Genomic DNA, 20,200 nt, shown 5'->3' on the forward strand with positions numbered 1-20,200 from the left:
TTACCTCCAAAACATGTCGTCTACTCATGATCCAGAAGCTATCGTCGAGGAGTCTGACTTGTATGTCGAGAACCCGACGTCTACGTCCGATAAGGACGATAAGAGCACTGCTGGCGAATGCCAGTGTGCTATTCCCATCGAGCTCTACCGGTACATCGTCCGGAAGTTCATGCTCGAGCTGTTCGAGCCTGAGTTTCCGGAGCCACACCAGACGGTGTACGATGCCCCCAAGGGCAAAATAGGGGTATATGCCGCATTCTTCGTCTATGGGAATCTTAGGTTCCCATTGACAAAGTTTGTATACCGTGTTCTGGATAGACACGGTGTGCACCTGACGGAGGTACACCCAATGGCGATCGCCAAGATCCGCCATTTTGAGTGGGTGTGCCTCATTCTTGGCGTGGATCCCCACGTCGACCGCCTGATGACCTTTTACTCCTGAAGGTGCATCCAAGGCTGGTACACCCTGGTCACCCGGATCAAGGGTTTGAAGATCGGCGCTACCGAGCGCAGTCTTCGGTCTTGGAAGCGGGAGTTCTTTTACATCTCTGCCCATGTCGTCCCTATAGCGATGACATTTAAGAACGGGAGAGCTCTCCCCAACCTTCACGCCTCCAACTACCAGGAGGCGGAATGGTTCTCCAAGATTTCCCGGATCCAGACTCCGGTTTACCGCTTTCCGGAGTCCGGGATGGTGATGCTCGGTATGAGTAGGGTGTGGAAGGATGCTGGGGCGGATGCACCACAGATTCCCATCGTACTTGAATACGGTTTGAATTTTATCCCTTACGGTATGCTCCGTCTTCTTTGTTGATTTAAGGTTTTTTCTAACTGTTTTTTCTTTTTATTTCAGAGGGAAATGACTTGCAGTCCCTCCTGCATCCGCGGGAAGCTGACGGTCCTGCTCGGTTGGGTACTCGCGCTCTTGACGAGAACGAGTTGCCCATCCTTGATCAGACTGCGGATCGGCCTACCCGCCAGGCCACGAAATACTGAGCGCCACGCGGCCAGGTAAAAGACTATTTAACCCTCGCCCTCTGAATGCTGAAACCTCTGCCGGAATTCCTCTAATCTTGTCATCTTCTGATGAGGAATCCGCAGATGGTCCTTTTCTTGCGCGGAAGAAGAATGCTGCTGGCGGGAAGGGCAAGGCGAAGGTAGCCTCCACCGCCGACCCGGTGAACCGGTCTGAGTCAGAGACCGAGAGTGAAGAGGCGGCGGGGAACCCAGGTGGTGTTGAGACTACTGCTCCGGAGGTTGAAACGGCTGTCACCTCCGAGCAGCCCAGGACGACGATGGTAAGCGGTACGAAGAGGCCGGCTCCATTGGGTTCGTCCCCGCCTGTTCGCACCTTCAGGCTCAAAAAGACCCGTAAGTGTTCATAACTTTAACTTCATATCTTTCCGCTATTATACTTATATATCTTGTCTTCGTGCAGGCGTGGATGCTACGGCATTCCAAAGTGGAGCGGGAGGGAGCAGCTCTGGACCCATGAAGGTAGGTTTGGTCAACCTACCCGAGGCGATGACCCAGGCGGCTACGCCTGCTTGCAGTACTGGTTCAGTTGCTCATCCCGTTGAGCCAACTGTTCCAGCTGTAACCTTATCCCCGCCGGCTGTCAGTGCCATTTTCACAGAATCCATCACTGAGCCGGCGGTGATTTCTGTTGCGGGTTCTTCCGCAGCCGCGGCCACGGTTGTGAGTTCACCTCCGGTGAGTTCACCTCCGTTGGTTTCCACCGCGGCAGCCTCCACCATGCCTCCTCCGGCGCCTGCGACTATGGCCAGTCCTTCAGGTACGTTTGGGGTTGGGGCGTCTAGCCAATCCTTGCCTCCTTCCCGTCTCCTTGACCTTTTGGATGGATATCCCTTAGGTCCAGGTGATGGGTTTGGTGGCTATCGGCCTGTTGTCGACCCTACAGGTGTGTAGGGTTATTTTGGCCTATATCCCTTTCATCATTTCTTTCTCTTAACAGTTTTTTGTTTTATTGCAGTTCGTGATTCTAATGAGGTGTACGCTCCTCGGTGGAAGATCCGCCGAGGAACTACCCTCCGGACTGCTGAGGAGTGCGTCGAATGGGCGCGTCACGCCGCCCCAAGCGGTGCGCTGGGGGAGGCCATGGCCAGCTACCAGGAAGGTAGGCTGTCCAACGAGCTCCGAATCCTTCTCGCCCGGATGCAGCCGCGCGTCGAGCTACTTTGTCGTGAAAACGACAAGTTAAAGACGACGCGTAGCCTTGAAGTGGCTCAGGCGCGGGCTATCCGGGAGGAGAATGCGAAGCTTGCCGCCGTTGCTGCGGAAAAGGAGAAGGCCTTCAAGGCCCTTGAGGTTGACGTTCAGGCTCGTCTGGAGGCCCGTTCCAAGGCTGCCCAAGCTGTTAACGAACAGCTTCGGCTGGCCAAGGAAACTGCATGGAACGCAACCGAGAGGGCCACCAAGGCTGAAGCTGTTGCTGAGCCTCTACGCATCGAAAATGAGGAACTTAAAGCCAAATTAGAGAGGCTCCAGCAGGCTCATGATGCCTTGGCCATGGAAGATACCAAGAAGCTCCAAGAGATCTTGGACCAGAGGGGGGTGCTTGACCACACTAAGCGTAAGCTAAAGGGCGTCAAAGAGGCTGCAGCCAAAGATGTGTTGCTTGCCAACCTCACAAAGAACGAAGCCGAACGCGCCCGTAATGAAGCTCAAGCTGCCCTCCAGGAGGCTCTGGTTGCCAAGAAATGGCTTCTTCGAGAAGCGTTGTCGCAGGTATGCGCAGCTTCCTAACTTCTAACTTCTTTACGCTTTTCGTTACTCTTGAGTTTGACAAACTTCTGTTTTGTAGATTGTGCATCGGGTGTTCACGAACACATCATATGACGATGCGATGAGCGCAGCCCTCAACGCTTCTCATGAGGATGGGGAAAAGGCTGGCTTCCTGCTTGGTCTAGGGTTTGTTGAACAAGGCATCCCGCCTTCCAACTTCCCTCTTTACAATGTGGATACCGAAGCTGCGTATGACCAAGCAGTGAATCAGTATGCTGCCTTCCCGCATCCGGTGGTGGAGAAGGTGAACGAGATTGCTGCTGCTGATGATGGGCTAGCTATCCTTAAAGCTTTCCTTGAAGCGCCACACTCTACTGATGGTGCGGGTCCAAGTGGAAGTGGTCCTGAAGCTTGATCCTTTAGATCCCTTTCCACCATTAGAGTAGATTTTTATTTTTGTATAGCTTCTTTTGTATGCGGGTATGTACCTAGCAATCTTTGTAATATTTGAATTTCGATGGAATAAAGATTATTTGCTAATGCCTTGCCTTGTTTATTTCACGCATATTTTGATTTAACTTAGCAATTTCTTTAGTACTTAGATAAGTTAACTTTTCAACGTGGCAGATAATAAGTTAAAGTTTTGCTTCCTCTTTCGTGATTGTGCGGATAAGACCGTCACTTGCACTTAGTAGGATGGCTAAACTTTACCTATATCTGACCTGCGTGGAAGTGTTCCTCATCTTTTCCTTTGAAATTTTCTAAGTGTTTTAAATAAGTTAACCTTTCGACGCGCGGTTGCCAATAGGTTAATGTTCAGTTTCCTTTAGCATGATTGTGCGGGTAGGACCGTCACTTTCATTTATTGGGATGACTAAACTTCACCTATAGCTGACCTGCGTGAAGGTTTTCCTTATAAATTTTTACCGTTTTATGTGTTTATGCGGATTTTGCCGCCTTCCATACGCAACGACTTACTTCTTCCCATATTTATGCGGTGAATACCGGCATATCAGCGTGGGAAGTTCATAAGTATAAAAGTAAGGCTATCAACACAATGTGAAAGGAGAATCATTTCCATTAGAAGTGGCTCTAGGCCTTTTCTTTACAAGTTTGGAATTGATCTACATGTAACATTTGCGTAATTGAGCTCCGTTCCATGTTTTTGGGATAGGAGTGCCATCGAGCCTTTCGAGCCGGTATGCGCCTTTTCCCAGAACTTCTTTGATAATGTATGGTCCTTCCCAGACCGGTGCCAGTTTTCCCGGGCGCTCTTGGTTTGAAGCCTCGTTGTTACGCAATATGTAGTCTCCTACATTGAAGTTGTAGAGTTTTACCCACGTGTTGTAGTACTTCTGCATTTGTCGCTTGTAGTTTTCTTCACGCGCTGCGGCTAAGTCTCTGCGCTCCTCGGTTAGCATAAGGTCTAACCGCCTTTCCGCATCATTGTCTTCTGGCTGAATCAAGACCCTTGGTGAGGGTAAACCAATTTCGACTGGGACCATGGCTTCAGTGCCATAAGTGAGGCTGAACGGGGTTTCTCCCGTACTGGCCTTTTTCAGCGTTCTGTTTGCCCAAAGGACGTGTGGAACTTCGTCTACCCAGCCGGATCTGTGTTCCAGGAGTCTTTTCTTTATGCCTTCGACGATGCTTTTATTTGCTCTTTCCACCTCACCGTTACCTTGCGGGTGTGCCACTGAGGTAAAGGTGTGGGTGATTTGAAGTTCTTATAACCACTTTTGTAGCTTCTTGTCAGCAAAGTTGGTGCCGTTATCACTCACCAAAGTCTGTGGAAGTCCAAAACGACAAATAATAAATTCCCAAATAAATTTTTTAATATGTTTTGCGGTTGTTTGGGCTAAGGGTTTTGCTTCTATCCACTTGGTGAAGTAGTCGATGGCTACCACTAGGAACTGAACGTTTCCTGCTGCTGTAGGAAATGGGCCTGTCACATCGATGGCCCACTTCTGAAATGGCCATGAAGAGGTGACTGGAACAAGTTCATTCTTTGGGCGATGCGTGTTGGGTGCGTAGAGCTGGCAAGACCTACACTTTCTGATGTATGCCAGCGCATCCCTATGCATCCCCGGCCAAAAGTATCCCGCGTTGTTTAGCTTAGCTACAACAGCGCGTGGACCTGCGTGTACTCCACAGATGCCTTCGTGTACTTCCCTTAGGAGGTAGTCAGCATCTTGGTTGTCCACGCATCTTAAGAGTGGGCCAAGAAAGTTACGTCTGTAAAGGATGTCATCAATGAGTTGATAGTTTAATGCTTTACAACGTATTTTTCTTGCCTGTGTTTTTTACTCTGGTAGTATACCCGCTGCAAGGTAATTTATTATTGGTGTCATCCACGTTTCTGTACCGGTTTGGATGACACAAATTTCCTTGTGCGGGACTGATGGTGCTTCAAGGAGTTCAATGCGGATGTCCTTTCCCAAATGGGTGAAGGCTAATGATGCAAGCTTGCTTAACGCATCCGCAGATTTGTTTTCGCTACGCTTGACGTGTATGACTTTACAGTCATTAAAATCGCGCATAAGTGTTTTTGCTTGTGCGAGGTACAGGGCCATTGTGTCGTTCACGGCCGTGTACGTTCCGTTTATCTGATTGGCTACTAACATGGAATCTACGTGGGCTTCCAAGTTTTTCACTCCCATTTTACGCGCAATTCTCAGCCCTGCCAAGAATGCTTCGTACTCGGCTTCGTTATTCGTACTTGGAAAGTCCAGTCGAATAGCGTAAGTGTATTCTTGGCCTGCTGGGTTGGTTAATTTCAACCCTGCGCCTGAACCCTCGTTGCTGGCTGCTCCATCAGTGTAGAGTCACCAGACATCATTGATGTCCTGTGCTGGGGAGGGTTGAGCCTCCTCCTGGCACTCTTTCTCCCGCGAAGCGGGGACTTCTGCAATAAAGTCGGCCAGGACCTGGCCTTTCATAGCTGGTCTTGGCTTGTACTTTATCGCATATTCCCCCAACTCAATTGCCCATTTGGCTAGACGTCCCGATAATTGGGGTTTGCCTAGAACGTTTGCGAGTTTGAAGTTGGTGAGAATGGTGATTGGGTGACCCTGGAAATATCGTCTCAGTCTGCGTGAAGCTTGTACAAGTGCTAAGACTAATTTTTCCAAGGTGGAGTACCGGGTTTCTACGTCTGTTAGGACACGGCTAACATAGTAAATAGGCATTTGGATACCTTTCCGCTCTACTAGCAGGACTGCCCCGGTTGCTCTATCTGTGGCAGAAAGGTATATGATTAATTCCTCCCCCGCTTCTGGTGCTGTGAGCGTTGGGAGTTCGATCAAGCATGACCGAATTTCCTGAAAAGCTGCTTCCGCTTCTGGTGTCCAGCGGAAGTGCGTTTTCTTTAAACAGTTTCTCAATGTTGACACGAATGGGAACGACCTATCCGCATGGTTTGACAAAAAGCGGTTAAGTGCGACTAGGCGTCCATTCAGTGTCTGAGCTTGCTTGATGGTAGTAGGTGATTCCATTTTTATAATGGTTTCGACCTTTTCAGGGTTCGCTCTGAAGCCATCTTTAGTAACAATGACTCCCAAGAACTTCCCTTCTTCCATCCCAAAGGAACACTTGCTCGGGTTGAGCTTCATGTTTATCTTTCTGAGCGTGTTGAAAGTTTCTTCGATGTCTTTCAACATCGCTTCTGGCTCAGGGCTTTTGATGACCAAATCATCCATGTAGACTTCCAAGTTTCTCCCAATTTGGGCATGAAACTCTTTGTCCATCAGGCGTTGGTATGTGGACCCTGCATTCTTAAGTCCGAATGGCATCATTTGATAACAAAATGTGCCATCGGGCGTCCGAAATGCGGTTTTGTCCTGATCATCTACGGCCATGTGGATTTGATGGTACCCCTTATATGCGTCAAGGAAGCATTTAAGGCGAAACGGTGCTAATGAATCCACTTTGAGGTCAATTTCGGGTAACGGGTAACAATCTTTGGGGCATGCTTTGTTTAAATCTTTGAAATCTATACACATGCGCCATTGTTTGTTAGCCTTCGGTACCATAACGGGATTTGCAACCCATGTTTGATATCTACTAACGCGTACGATGCCCGCGTCAAGGAGTTCCTTGACTTGGGTTCTACACGCGTTAGCCTGTTCCGCCCCCATTACTCTGCGCTTTTGTATGACTGGCGTAAAAGCCGGGTCACACTTGAGCTTATGCTCTGCTTTACTTCGAGGTACACCAGTCATGTCAGCTGGTGTCCACGCGAAGATGTCAGCGTTTCTCTGTAGTAAGCGTTTGAGTAAGGTGCGTGTAGGATCAGCGATTGTTGGGCCAATTGTAACAGCCTGGTCAGGGTATTTGCCATTGAGGGCCCATTTTTCTGGTTCGGTGATGGTTGGTTTAGCCATCTTTGGCTTGGGTTTAGATGAGACGGATGCGATGCATACCTGGGGGATACCGGTGATCATCGCTACACCTTCAGCAGTTGGCCATCCCATCATGCCGTGGACTGAAGATACCACGGCGTTGAATCTTGCCATCCCGTCTCTCCCGAAGAGAATGTCGTATGTGTGATGTGGCTTCCTCATTACGACGAAGTCCACGTCTTCTGTGCGGGAGTATTTCCCGTCCGTGAGAATGACGGGGAAAGATAGGATACCCAGGGGGGTGTTTGTGCTGCCGTCGAACCCTTCCATTGAGGCGTAAACCGTTTCCAAGCGTTCTTTGTCTTCGTCGTCTAGCTTGTCAAAGAACTGCCTGTACATAACCGTTGACGAGGCGCCGTTGTCAGCAAGAGTGCGGGAAGTTATGTAATGCCCCAGCTGGCTTTTGATGACGATAGGGCCTTCCTTGCTGGGTCCTCCTGGCACTCGCGGGAAGCGCACCTCAGCTTCCTTCCATTCGCATGGTTCTGTCGTTCGTCTTTTTCTTCCTCTGATGTTGCCATGAACCATGTGGATGCTGATGTCAACGGGCTTTCGTCCATTGCCTTTATACTGGTTATCATTCCTTCCTCCATTCTTGATTGATGCCACAAGGTGTGCAAGTCTTCCATCCTTGACGAATGTTTCAACAATATCCTTCAAGGATGTACACTCCTCTGTACTGTGACCCTTTGTCCCGTGGAAGTCACAGAATTTGCTCTGATCCGCATTAGGTCGTTGCCGGATCATTGGAGCTTTTGGCCATGGGAGTTTTTCGGTGGCAAATATCTCCGTGACGCTTTTGGTGAGTGGCGTCCACCGGTGTTTTCGGCTTGAAGGGTGCGTGTTATCCCTTCCGCCAACAAGAGGGCGAGAGCTGGATGAGGTGTCAAAGTTTACCCTTGACTGCCAAATACCTAGCTTCCTCTTTTTGTTCTGTCGGGCGATCCGAACATTGTTTTCTCTGGTCCTCTGCTTGTAGAGATGTGTACTCTGGGGAAGGTCCCTACCCAGTTGCTTCTCCGTCTCGGCAAAGCGCTTGGCCGCCGTCATGATGGCATCCCATGTGGATGGCAAGCCGTCCTTACCCGTCAACGTGCGGATAAGCTCTGGGTATTCGGCACCCTGGATGAAAGCGGCGCGAACAAGATCTTCACTTATGTCGCCCAGACTCAGCTTTTTGGAGTTGAAGCGAGTGATGAAGTCTAGTAAAGATTCATCTTCCTCTCTCACGCAGTTAAGGATCGTCCACTGCTATTCAGTATATTTCCTCTGTTGACTGAAGTGTTGGCTGAACTTTTGTTGAAAGTCCGCCCAATCATAGATGTGGTGGACCGGTAAACGATCAAACCACGCCCTGGCCGCTCCAACCAGCGTCATTTGGAACATATAACACCACGTGGGTTCCGTCCAGTTATTGACGGTTGCCCCCGCTATGAATCTGTTCAAGTGATCGTCTGGGTCGGATAGACCATCATAAGTGCCGATGTTGGACATCTGTTTGGCACTTCTCGGGGCGATTGTTTCCGCAATGTCCCTTGCAAACTTGGACTTTCCCGCATTTGCGGCAGTTGGTCTAAAGGTTTTGGAGAAGGTACGTGGGTTTCCTCCCGCGTTCCTTGGTTTGAAGGTTTCTCCAAAATTCCTTCTTAGTTGGAAGTCCGTTTCCTTACGCTTCCCTTTCGCCCTGTGGCGAGGGTTTGCGTCGGTGTCGGATTCCTCCCGATCATCGTCCGAGTACTCGCACTCACTGTTCATGTTGAGCTGTTGTCGAGTATTTCCGAATTCGTCAGCCTGTTGGAGTGAACGCAAGCGTTCATCCAACTCAGCTTGGAACTCTTTCTGACGTGCTTCGGCCCACGCCTTAACTTGATCGAGTGTTTGGCGAGGGAGCCTCGCCTGTTTCTCCAACTGGGCATCAGTGAACCCCAGTGAAATATTGTTTACTGCACTTGCCCCGGCTTGGGTAACCGGGGTAGTGTTCGTAAAATTTGAATAACTGCCGGTGTTCCCCCCAGTAGCTGGGGTTGTGGTTACCGGGGTTTCCTGGTCACTTACTGGCCTTGGGACCGAAGTAACGTTAACCATTTCTTCAGAAATTTTGAAAAAACTGAGAATTAGTTCTAGCTTTTATGCACGGATGGCGCCAATGAAGAAACACTAATCGACCCCGGGCAGATTACGGATAATCTGGGGGTTAAGTTATGTTTCCCACGAGGGTTAGGTCCGTCAAAGAAGGATGTTCTTCAGATGACCTGCAAAACAGACACCGTGAGCTTGTCACTGAGAAGGGGGGGTTCCTCCTTGTGACCACCCTCCGGCTTGAGAATCAGACTAGATTACTCTGAATATAAGTGTACATTGAGAGAAATAGCTAGTGAAGGTAAAATACCAGATGATCATACCGTTCCAAGGTGTTGGAGTATTTATAGCCGAAGGTAGGTTTCCAAGCAGGTACAGCCAGCTGTATAATATTCCTGTTCTACCAACTACGGGCTACGCACGTGCCATGCTGGTTGGTGGGTAGGCAGCGGCTGATAGTGACCAGGCCGGCTGTGTACTATTCCTTTTCCACCAACTGCAGGCTATGTGCGTGCCACGACAAGGGTTGGTGAGTAGGCAGCGGCTAATAGTGACAAACAGTACTAGAGCATGCTCCTCGTACTGTTTGTCGGGTGAGCTGTCACCCTGTGATTGGTTCATGGGCTGCTTTGGTCAGATCTTGTCTATTTTGTCCATACCTTGGCAGGTATAGTACAAAAGATCTTTCAGAAGCATACGGACTGGCTCATTTGGGCGGGAGTATTCCCGCCTTGCTCATTCCTTCAGGTGACTGAATTATTGAGAGTTAGTGACTTGTGCGTGTAGCCTTGCTATTAGTGCGGGTAGCCTTCCCTGATGGCTTGTATCCGCAGCTGCGGGGACAGGTGGGGTACTTCACCATTGGGAGGCTTTCCCTGCGGTAACAGCTGGCGTACTGCGCGTAAGGTCTTCATCTCTGAGCATGGTGGGTCCTGCGGAACCAGTTGGTCCTTGCGCAGACGTCCCTCTTCAAGGTGAGTCTTGAGGGTCCAACTGAGCTCTGCTGGGACCTACCTCTTCAAGATTTTTGCAATATAAATGGTCAATAAATGGATTTTATTATACATTTTTTTCTTAATATAAGTTTGATAAGGGGGTGTTTGGGTGAGCTTTTAAAACTTGTTTTTTTGCTTATTTGCTTTTTGAAAAGCAAAAGCAACTTTTGAAAAGCTCCAATTTGAAGTTTTTGGAATAGCTTTGCCAAACACATTTTGCTTTTCAACAAACAAACAAGCAAATAAGCAAGTTTTAAAAGCTCACCCAAACACCCCCTAAAACGTTTTACTTTTTTTGTTTAAATTTAATAAAATTAAAAATCTAACTTCGGGCCCATCTTGTCATCTTTGTTGTCCGTACTCTCAGTTTCACCATCCCACAGACTTCACAGCTGATAATTTATACGTTGATTCCCCAGCAACGGTGCCATTTTTTATGTAGATGTCGTACTCTAATAAAAAACAAGTATTTAAAATGCTTAAATACCTATAACTAACCGATCTAAGGTTACAAAGATGATTGTGACGAAAATGTTGAGTTATTCGGAAAAATGTGAGTTTTCCTTGCCAAAAACGTTTTTTCGACGACCCGTAACTAATAGCGTTAGCTTTCTATTAGTCGCAGACCATTGGCGTTGGGAACAAATATGAAAAAAGGTGGGATCGTTATCAGCCAATTCGTTATTTCGGATCAACAGCGACGAAAAGATAATAGTCGGAGTTAATAAAAACCAATACACTTTATTTATTTTAGCTAAAGTTTGATGAATGGTGTCAATAGTTGTGTTAAATATATCGTGTCATTTACGTAATTGAATTGCTTATATCTAATCATGTTAAGTGTGTTGTGTCATGCCATTCGTGTTGTTGAATTAGTTACCTTTAATTGTGCTAAACCAGTTTTTTCACCGGCGCGTTATGCAAGGCTGAATTTGTCAATTCTTCTGAAATATTGTGAATTTAGCTTACACAGGTGCAACAAATTTTACTTTAACTATTGACAACAAATCGATACATGAGTCGTGCGCATTCAACTTTCATTAAATTCTATCACTTTATTTTATAATAAAAAATATTAGATTGTTTAATGGAGGATTCCAACCAACCCTAGCAATATAACTAAAAAAACATTAGAATTTTTAGAAGAATATTAAAAAAAGCAATAGAATGTCTAGAAGAGGATTCGAACCCTACCAAGTAAAAAAAACAGCAATAGAATGTCAAGAAAAGGATTCAAACCCTACCAAGTAAAAAAATAATAAAAAAATAGAATGCTTAGACTATGTGTAGTGGTTTTAATTAAATATTTAGTTAAAATGACATCTTGATGACATGTAGTCAAAAATATATTTACTAAAGTTTATTTTAAATCAAGTGTAGTGGTTTTAACTAATTGCAATAATTACTCAGTAACTTTCTTTATTTACTTTATTTTTTTCTTATTCAACAAAAATACTAATTTAAATAATAAAACCACACATAATACATACTAGAGCATTTTAGTAAAATAAAATTTATGAGCATGTATGAATAAATAACGATACTCGAAATTATAAAAGAAAACAAAGGATATGTGAAATTAAAAAAATAATAATAATAAAAGATACTAGAACATTTAATAATAATAAAAAAGACTAATAAAAGGTTGTGGCATTCGAATCTCTCTTTTCTTTATATGTTGAACACACCATATTGCAACTTAAAAGTTTAATTTTAAGCCACTAATTAACGCCGGTCAATTGCTTTAGCAACCAATTTACAATATTGTGTAGTGGTTTTGGCGATGATTTAGCAGACACGTGATCATTCTAGCGTCATATTAGTTCATCATTATGCCTAGTCTTAGCATAGGATTCAAACCCTACCAAGTAAAAAAACATAACAATAGAATGTCTAGAAGAGGATTCGAACCCTACCAAGCATTCCCACTACAAATTGACTTAACCAAATCCTGATATGTCATGCTACCAAATAGTTAGTTCATGACTTTCTTCCACAAATATATCTTATCTACAAAAGCCTAGAAAAATTTTTTTATGACACCAAACTTTTCAATTATACCAATTAGAAAATGTGACATGTCATGTAATCTAATTATGTTAGTGTTAGTACTTTAAAAAGAAATGGCACGTTTAGTGACATGTGTCAGGTCGTTTAAAACCATTTAGCACAACACGACATGCATTGTCAGCGTCATTCACAGTACTTCAAGAACAATCCTTTTCGGCTTCGAAAAAATTACGACATTTTATAATGATCATTTAAATTAAGGATCAAGCCCTGACAAAATTAAGCTACCAGGCACAACAATGGGTTGAATTTGTAATAAATTTTGGCATTTCCTATCTCATATTTAATTGAAAAATTGCATCCTATGTCTAGCTCTCAAGTTCATATGTGTGCCCGATGATACCGAGTATCCTCTTTTATGATCTCAAACTCAACTAAAAACGTCTCAAAATTACTTAAGTACAATTTAAAAGTTTTGTATTTTTAAAATTTTAATAATCTGAAATGTTTCTCATGTGAATTAGTTAAATTTTAAACTGGTGCCAAGGAAAATTATGGAGTCACATGTATCACTTATTCATTCCCAGTAGGGGTGAATAGAGATTAAAGAAAACTTGTTAATTGAACTAAAACCGAACTGTATCATAGAAACCGGTTTGGAACTGTCGGTTCAAAACTTGTTTGGGATTCTCCCTACCAAAACTGGTTAACAAAACCAAAAACCTGTCAAGAACCGATCAAAAATCAGTCAAGAAACCGGTTTCAACCAGAACTAAAACCGATCACAAACCAGTTTGACTTTGTTAACTGAACCACACCAGTTCTAACCCAAATCAGTTTAAGATCTGGAACTGGTTCATGCACATGTAGAGATGAGTGAACTTCGGGTTAAACCGGAGTTACCCGATAACCAACCCAAACCGGATCATAACCGTATGCATTGTCCGGGTAAACCCATTGAAATTGATTAACCCAATTCCTCCGGCTTCAATTTTGTTCTAGGGTTTGATAATTCAATGGACCCCAATCTACTCCTACAACATCCATTAATCACACCAATAAGCTCGAAGACGCCGTGTTTCAGTTCCACCGCATGCTCCGTAAGCAGCAAACTATACTTACTAAATATCTCAACTGATGCCTGTATGATGAACATTGCAATCCTCGCATTTACGCCGAATCGACTTAGGTTTCGCCGTCTTCGGCTGCATAGTCAAACAAGGCCATGAACCGTTGGTGTCCACTTACAATACCTTATTGAAAGGATTAGTGTTAGAAGATAGAGTTGTTGAGGCTGAGGTTTTGTTTAAGAAGTTGATTATGCTTAGGATATGCGAACCGAATGAGGTTACGTACGGTACGGTGATGAACGGGCTCTGTAAGGGCGGGAATACGGATATGTCGATTCGGTTGCTTAGGTTTATGAAGGAGAGAGGGTGTAAGCCTAGTAAGGAAGTGTACAGTGTGATTATCGATAGTTTGTTTAAGGATCGGAGAGTTGACGAGGCGTTGAAGTTGCTGGCGGAAATGGTTGAGAAACGGGTGTTTCCGAGTGTTGTTACATATAATTCGTTGATTTGTGGGTTGTGTGGGTTGGGTAGATGGGAGGATGTTAAGGGAATGATTGTGGAGATGGATAGAAGCAAGATTTGTCCGGATGTGCATACGTTTAATATTGTTGTGGATGCGTTTTGTAAAGATGGATTGGTGGATGATGCGAAAAGTGTGGTTAGGGTGATGATTGAACGAGGTGAGAAACCGGATGTTGTGATGTATAGTGCGCTGATAGATGGGTATTGTTTGCGAGGTCAAATGAATGAAGCTACGAAAGTTTTCAATACCATGATTAGTAAGAAAATCGAGCCAAATGTTATCACTTTTAACAGTCTGATAAACGGGCATTGCAAAAAATCAAATATTAACGAGGCAATGAAAGTGTTGAAGGAGATAACTAACAGGAAGTTGGAACCAACGGTTTCAACTTATAGTACGATGTTGTATGGATTGTTTAAGGTTGGGAGATCTATAGATGCTTTAAAACTGTTTGAACATATGCAGTCGGTAAATATAACTCCGAATTTCATAACTTATTCCGTTTTATTGGATGGACTATGTAAAAATCATAGGGTTAACGAGGCGTTATCTTTGTTTCGAATAATAATAAACAATGGTGTGCATCCTAATGTTGCATTATACAATGATTTAATCGATGGTTGCTGCAAAAACGGGGAGCTTGGTGTTGCTTTGGATCTTTTTAGTGAACTTTGTTCACGAGGTTTGCAGCCAAATGTTGTAACATACAATGCGATGATTAACGGGTTGTGTAACGAGGGTTTGATTGATGAAGTGAAGGACGTTGTTGTGAAAATGGAGAAGAGTGGTGTTTTTCCAAATAGTGTAACTTATAATATTATTCTTCAAGGGATTGTGAAGTGTAAAGAGTTTGAAGATGTGTTGTTACATTTGAAAGAAATGGATGCACGGGGTTTTTCGGTTGATGCATCTTCGTTTTACTTGTTGCTTCATTCTCTTCCGGAAAAGGAACAAGATTCTAACTTTAGTGATTTGTTAATAAAACTTGTGCCTCAGGAGATATTGAAATCAAAATTGCAGCCAGTGAAATAGGCTTCTGGATTGATTAAGAGAACAGGGAAAATATTGTTCATAGCATGTGGTTTCTCAGAAACTCAGAAAGTGAGGATCTTGAGGTAAGAATTTTGTCCAAGAATTAAAAAGATGCAGAAAATGAATAATATGATTAAATCGATATTGACACAAGAAGAGAAAATAAAGTCAAGGATCAGACATTCAGAACATATTTATTAGAATAAGATAAAATTGATAAGGTTTATTTTGTATGTTGGTAGCTTTTTGATTCATATATTTTGACAGAAATGTTCATTAGTGATAAGTGTACATATATGAAAAGAATAATTACTTTGGTTTTGATCATATATTTCTATTTCAGTTAAGTTATTTAACATAAATCATTACTAGAAGTGTTGATTAAACAATTGAAAATTCATAACTTCTGGAAAACAAATTATTACACACATTTCTTGCATATTATGATTAAAGAAAATAAAGTTTTAGATCATGAACTACATGTCCAATGTTCTTTTCTCTGCTAGCTTCAATTTCAAATCTTTCATAACTGGAATCCTTCCATTTGTTAACGTTTTTTCCCACCATACTCTGAGTTCATCCTGTCAAAATGAAACTCGCGTCAAAATTAATGTTTTTGATAATTGAAAAATTGAATTTGCAGGAAAAGATAGTTTACCTCCAGAAAATCACAGTTTGAGACATGTTGGCATTGAACAAGACATTCAACATCTCCAACTTTGACCCAAATAGATTGCTTCAAATCGGTTTTGTTTTGTGATCCTGTAATGCAAGCCACAAAATATCTTGATCCCCCTGCTCCCTCTTCCCAGTTTGCAACCCGTACACGTAGAAAAAACCCGTCTAAGTTATGTTCAACTGACGATCGGGAATTCATCCATCTAGCAAAACATAACACAACATTAATTAATAATAAACATAAAAGATATCATGATGTGAAAATATAAGATTTTCTTACTTGATAATATCAGTACGTGATAACTGAAGCTTCCGTATGATGTCAAACACATCTTTTGGTGCTTCTTTCGTTACCTGTTCATAAAGGCTTATATGCTTAACATAACCGAGTGATTCACGGCTGCATTTTTCGGTTGAAACTGTTTCTTTTGAGCTTGAGCTTCCAATGGACTTATTCTCAAACTGTTTAATAGTTTCTGGTGAGAAAAGAGACTGAAAAACATTATGAAAACCACTAGTTCCATCACAAACACCGGCCCATGGGTCATAAACATTACGCTTGTGTTTAAATCCTTTAACCGTGTTTGAAATCCAGTTCATGAACGAGCTACCATCGACTTGATTCTTGATTCGTTTACTTCCAAGAATCAGTTGTTGGTCAAACTCGCATTTCCTCTTCCTTCCAGTCAACAAATTAGCACTTCTGCAACTTTCCATGCTTCCATGGCTTTCGACTTGGTGTTCCGTTTTAACAATAGCCGTTTCGACATTGGCCCGTTTGACATAGTTATGGGGCCTGCATTGCATCATGGGTTCAATTTTCAAAGGCTGCCTACATTCGGAACCTGACCCGTCACCACTGCCCATTATTTCATTCTGTAGTAAATGTTCATAGAATTGATTTGTTGCCCCTTGGTTTGGTGAACCTGCATGAACCAATATGTTAAAAACGGGTCGATTTGGTTTATCATTTATGTACACATGAAATTTAGGGCACAAAACGAGCCGAGATCAGATCATATGACTTATGAGAGCTCGAACTCGAGCTCGGCTCGGTTCGAGGCCTAACTATTAAGCTTGAACTTGGCTCGTGAGTGGTTTTTCAAGCTCAAGCTGCGCTCGGGCTTGGCTCGTCTCATTTGTTACTTTTTTTGCGTATATTTACTTATCATATTTTATATATGACATAATATGTATTTTTAGTTATTTTTATCACAATTTTTTATATAATTATAATTTTTATAAAAATATATATTTAACATATTAAATAAAAATGTATATAAACAATAGGCTCGTGGACTCACTAGCCATTTAAAGCTCGAGTGAAGCTTGGACTTGGGCTCATTTATTAAACAAGCTTATTATTAGGCTCAAACTTGGGCTCGATCTCTCTTAAGCTCGGCTCGATTTGAAGATTATATCAAGCTAAGCTCGAGCAGTTCACAAACAACTTGGCTCATTTACACCCTTACATGAAATGTGTGAAACGGTCCGGCCCATTTTGCCATCTCTAATCCAAAATCACTTTTTTTGCATTAACTTTCAAGTGTTTTAACATTGAATATGTACCTTCGCAGGTGGCATAACATGTTGCTAGTGATGTAATGTGTTGTTCACTTTGAGTGTTTTCAGACTTCATATCAGTTGGACCAACTTCCCACATAAAACAGGGTTTTTCTTCAGCAAATTTGATGCTTAAACCTGTTTTTGGAGACCAAACTAGCTCTGCTAATGCATCAGGTCTCGCAAATTGCATCATATTTGTCTTTGAACTTGCATTTGCACCTGCACCTGCACTTGCATATAGAGGGGGTTGACGGGTTGAACAGGTCAACACCATCACCCACCCATATATTAAAATGGTTAGACATGACAGCTTAAAAACTTATTATTTTTGTGTCATGTCGGAAATTGTGACCCCTACCTGTATTAATGCAAGTCAACTGGTTAGTAATACTAACAGCAAACTCCAAATCTGCTTCGCGTATCATTCACACATCGAACAAGAAATCCTGAAATATGTAAGTGAACTCAGTTTTAGATTAATATGAGAATGCGAACTAAACCTGTGTATGGAAGACAACTTCTTTGATCAACAATGTTTCACTCATTAATCAAATATATTTATCTTCTGTTATGGATTTAAGACTTGAATAAACAAAAATTGCATCCTAACTCCTAAGTGATAAATTAATAAGTATATAACACTATAGAAAAGAAAAGGTAAAAAAATATCGAAAATCTTGCCTAATCATCGATTATATTCGTTAGTTAAGTAGCAACTTATACCAGGCCAGTTCAGATAATATTGACTAGGAAGATTATATAGACGATTCTTGATCTAGTTGTCTGATGAATCTATGAAAATGAACCGATCATTCATTGAACCATAAAGAGGCTAATACATGTATCCGGACGGAGTTGTGAAGAGGCTGGTCCCGATTGGACTTGTCATTAGGGCTGTCACTTTTACCCGAAACCCAACCCGAAAAAACCCGTACCCGAGCCCGAACTAACCTGACCCGAGAAAAGACTAACCCGAACCCGAACCGAAGTATTTCGGGTTGGTTCTCGGGTTTGATTTATGAGTTTCGGGTCAACCCGAAATACCAGAATAAACTTTTAGTTTTTAGATTAAATATATTTTCAGGTATAATAGGCTTAGTCTTAGTCACTAAAGTTATCAGAATCTGAGCCTAATCGACTGTTGTCATTCCAACTATTATCGATTGTTTATTGTTAATTTATGTTTTCCGTTTGTTACTAATAGTAGCCATAATCGAACAACCTCGCGTCTGATTGAAGACGATTATGATTCGAGTTAGTTACTTAGTTTTACTATTCTTTTGAATTATTTTATGACTTTATTAAGTTATGTTGGGTTATTATTTGATTATTTGTGTTACGAGCAAAAAAGGATATGCTGTTTAAATTTTAGTATTGAAGTTTACTAATTTTTTTTGTTTTTGTTTCATTTTCTAGAATACTCGAAGCCTGATTAACCCAACCCGAAAAAACCCGAACCTGAAAAACCCGTGAAAGATTTGGGTTGGGTTTCGGGTTAAGGTTTAAAACTTTGAAACCCGAAAAACTCGAAACCCGAAGAACACCCCTACTTGTCAATCGGGTCTACTTTAGAAAACCATTTAAACTAATAATTATGTGGGAACGTAACGTTTAAATTTATTTCCTTTATTGAATTCGTGGACCCTTTCTCAATTAATCAAGTAGGGCCCGCCGTCACTTCTTCACTTATCCGCTTATCACAAATAGAGAATCCATAAAAGGAAATCGACAAATGACCACACACACACGTTCTTACAATTTTGTATTTTATACTTATTTTATTATCAATAAAATAATATATAATAGTATTAATTATGATAACAACTTCAGGGACAGCTGATGTCATTAAAAAATATCATTCTAAGTAAAATAAAATCAAGCAACGTAACATAAATAGGGATACAAAATATAAAGAAAATCAAAATCAAAATCAAGATTCAAATATAAGAACACCAATCAAGGCATAATGAATTAATGACACCAATTTAGCTTAGACCAAAGTTGTGGACTCGTGCAATCATCCAATACAAAAACTTTTAACGTAAACCGTACAGAAGTATTAAACTAACTATGCCAACACTAGAATAATTATTGTTATACTATAATTTTGAATCAAAATAATAATAATTATCTAGTTCATTTTGTCATAGTGTAATAACTAATAGCTACCAAAAAAAAAAAATGAACTAGCGTAGTTAATCAGTTATCACTATTACTCTAGTTCAAAATATAGTGTATTAATAGTTACTTTAGCGTTAACATAATATATTACTTTAATGTTTGCTATGTTCTCACGCTAGAAAAATGTTTATAACTGAAGAGGTAGGTCCCAACAGAGCCCAGTTGGACCCGCAAGACTCACCTCAAAGAGGGACGTCTGCGCAGTTGAACCCGCAAGACTCACCTTCAACAGGGACGTCTGCTCAAAGGCTAAACTCGCAAGACTCACCTTGAAGAGGGACGTCTGCGCAGAAACCAACTGGATCCGCAGGACCCACCATGCTCAGAGACGTGACGTCCTTACGCGCAGTACGCAAGCTGTTCCCGCAGGAAAAGCCTCCCAATGGTGAAGTACCCCGCCTGTTCCCGCATCTGCGGATACAAGCCATCAGGGTAGGCTACCTGCGCAGCAAGGCTACACGCACAAGGCACTTAACTCTTAAATAATTCAGTAATGTCACCTGAAGAAGGAGTGAGCAAGCCGGGAATACTCCCGCCCAAATGAGCCAGTCCGTACGCTACTGGAGGACCTTTTGTACTGTACCTGACGATGTATGGACAAAAGGTCTGACCAAAGCAGCGACAGCTCACTGTGACAAAGGAATAGTACACAGCCGGCCTGGTCACTATCAGCCGCTGCCTACTCACCAACCCCTGTCACTATTAGCCGCAGCCTACTCACCAACCTGTCGTAGCACGTGCATAGCCTGCAGTTGGTGGAAAAGAATAGTATACAGCCGGCCTGGTCACTATCAGCCGCTGTCTACCCACCAACTACCAGCATGGCATGTGCGTAGCCCACAGTTGGCAGAACAGGAACACTATTCAGCCGGCTGTACCTTCTTGGAAACCTACATTCGGCTATAAATACTCCAACACCTT

General features: G+C 42.8%; 1 protein-coding gene and 1 pseudogene across 1 annotated transcript; one reads left to right on the plus strand and one right to left on the minus strand.

Annotated features, from left to right (window-relative positions):
• Window positions 1-13,245: 13,245 nt before the first annotated feature.
• Window positions 13,246-14,854, plus strand: LOC143536925 (uncharacterized; annotated as a pseudogene).
• Window positions 14,855-15,240: 386 nt separating this feature from the next.
• Window positions 15,241-17,515, minus strand: LOC143536910 (uncharacterized). Its single transcript, XM_077030793.1, has 5 exons — window positions 17,457-17,515; window positions 17,102-17,323; window positions 15,813-16,458; window positions 15,513-15,735; window positions 15,241-15,435 (listed from the first exon to the last, which is right to left on the minus strand). Exons 2-5 carry the CDS (start codon window positions 17,289-17,291, stop codon window positions 15,331-15,333), a joined length of 1,164 nt encoding a protein of 387 aa, XP_076886908.1. The 5' UTR covers window positions 17,292-17,323; window positions 17,457-17,515; the 3' UTR covers window positions 15,241-15,330.
• Between the last annotated feature and the right edge of the window lie 2,685 nt (window positions 17,516-20,200).

This window comes from Bidens hawaiensis, unplaced genomic scaffold (genome assembly GCF_021521415.1).
Source record: "Bidens hawaiensis isolate Kalapana, Puna unplaced genomic scaffold, B.hawaiensis_p1.1 tig00010985_1, whole genome shotgun sequence".
In the NCBI taxonomy this organism is placed as follows: Eukaryota; Viridiplantae; Streptophyta; class Magnoliopsida; order Asterales; family Asteraceae; genus Bidens; species Bidens hawaiensis.

What these genes read in the sequence shown, in the direction of transcription:
- LOC143536910 (XM_077030793.1), bottom strand. Translation starts at nt 17,291, where the DNA reads ATGATGCAATTTGCGAGACCTGATGCATTAGCAGAGCTAGTTTGGTCT. An exon ending in ATGTTATGCCACCTGCGAAG is followed by an intron (nt 16,459 to 17,101) that starts GTACATATTCAA and finishes TGGTTCATGCAG; the next exon opens with GTTCACCAAACCAAGGGGCA. An exon ending in TCACGTACTGATATTATCAA is followed by an intron (nt 15,736 to 15,812) that starts GTAAGAAAATCT and finishes ATGTTTTGCTAG; the next exon opens with ATGGATGAATTCCCGATCGT.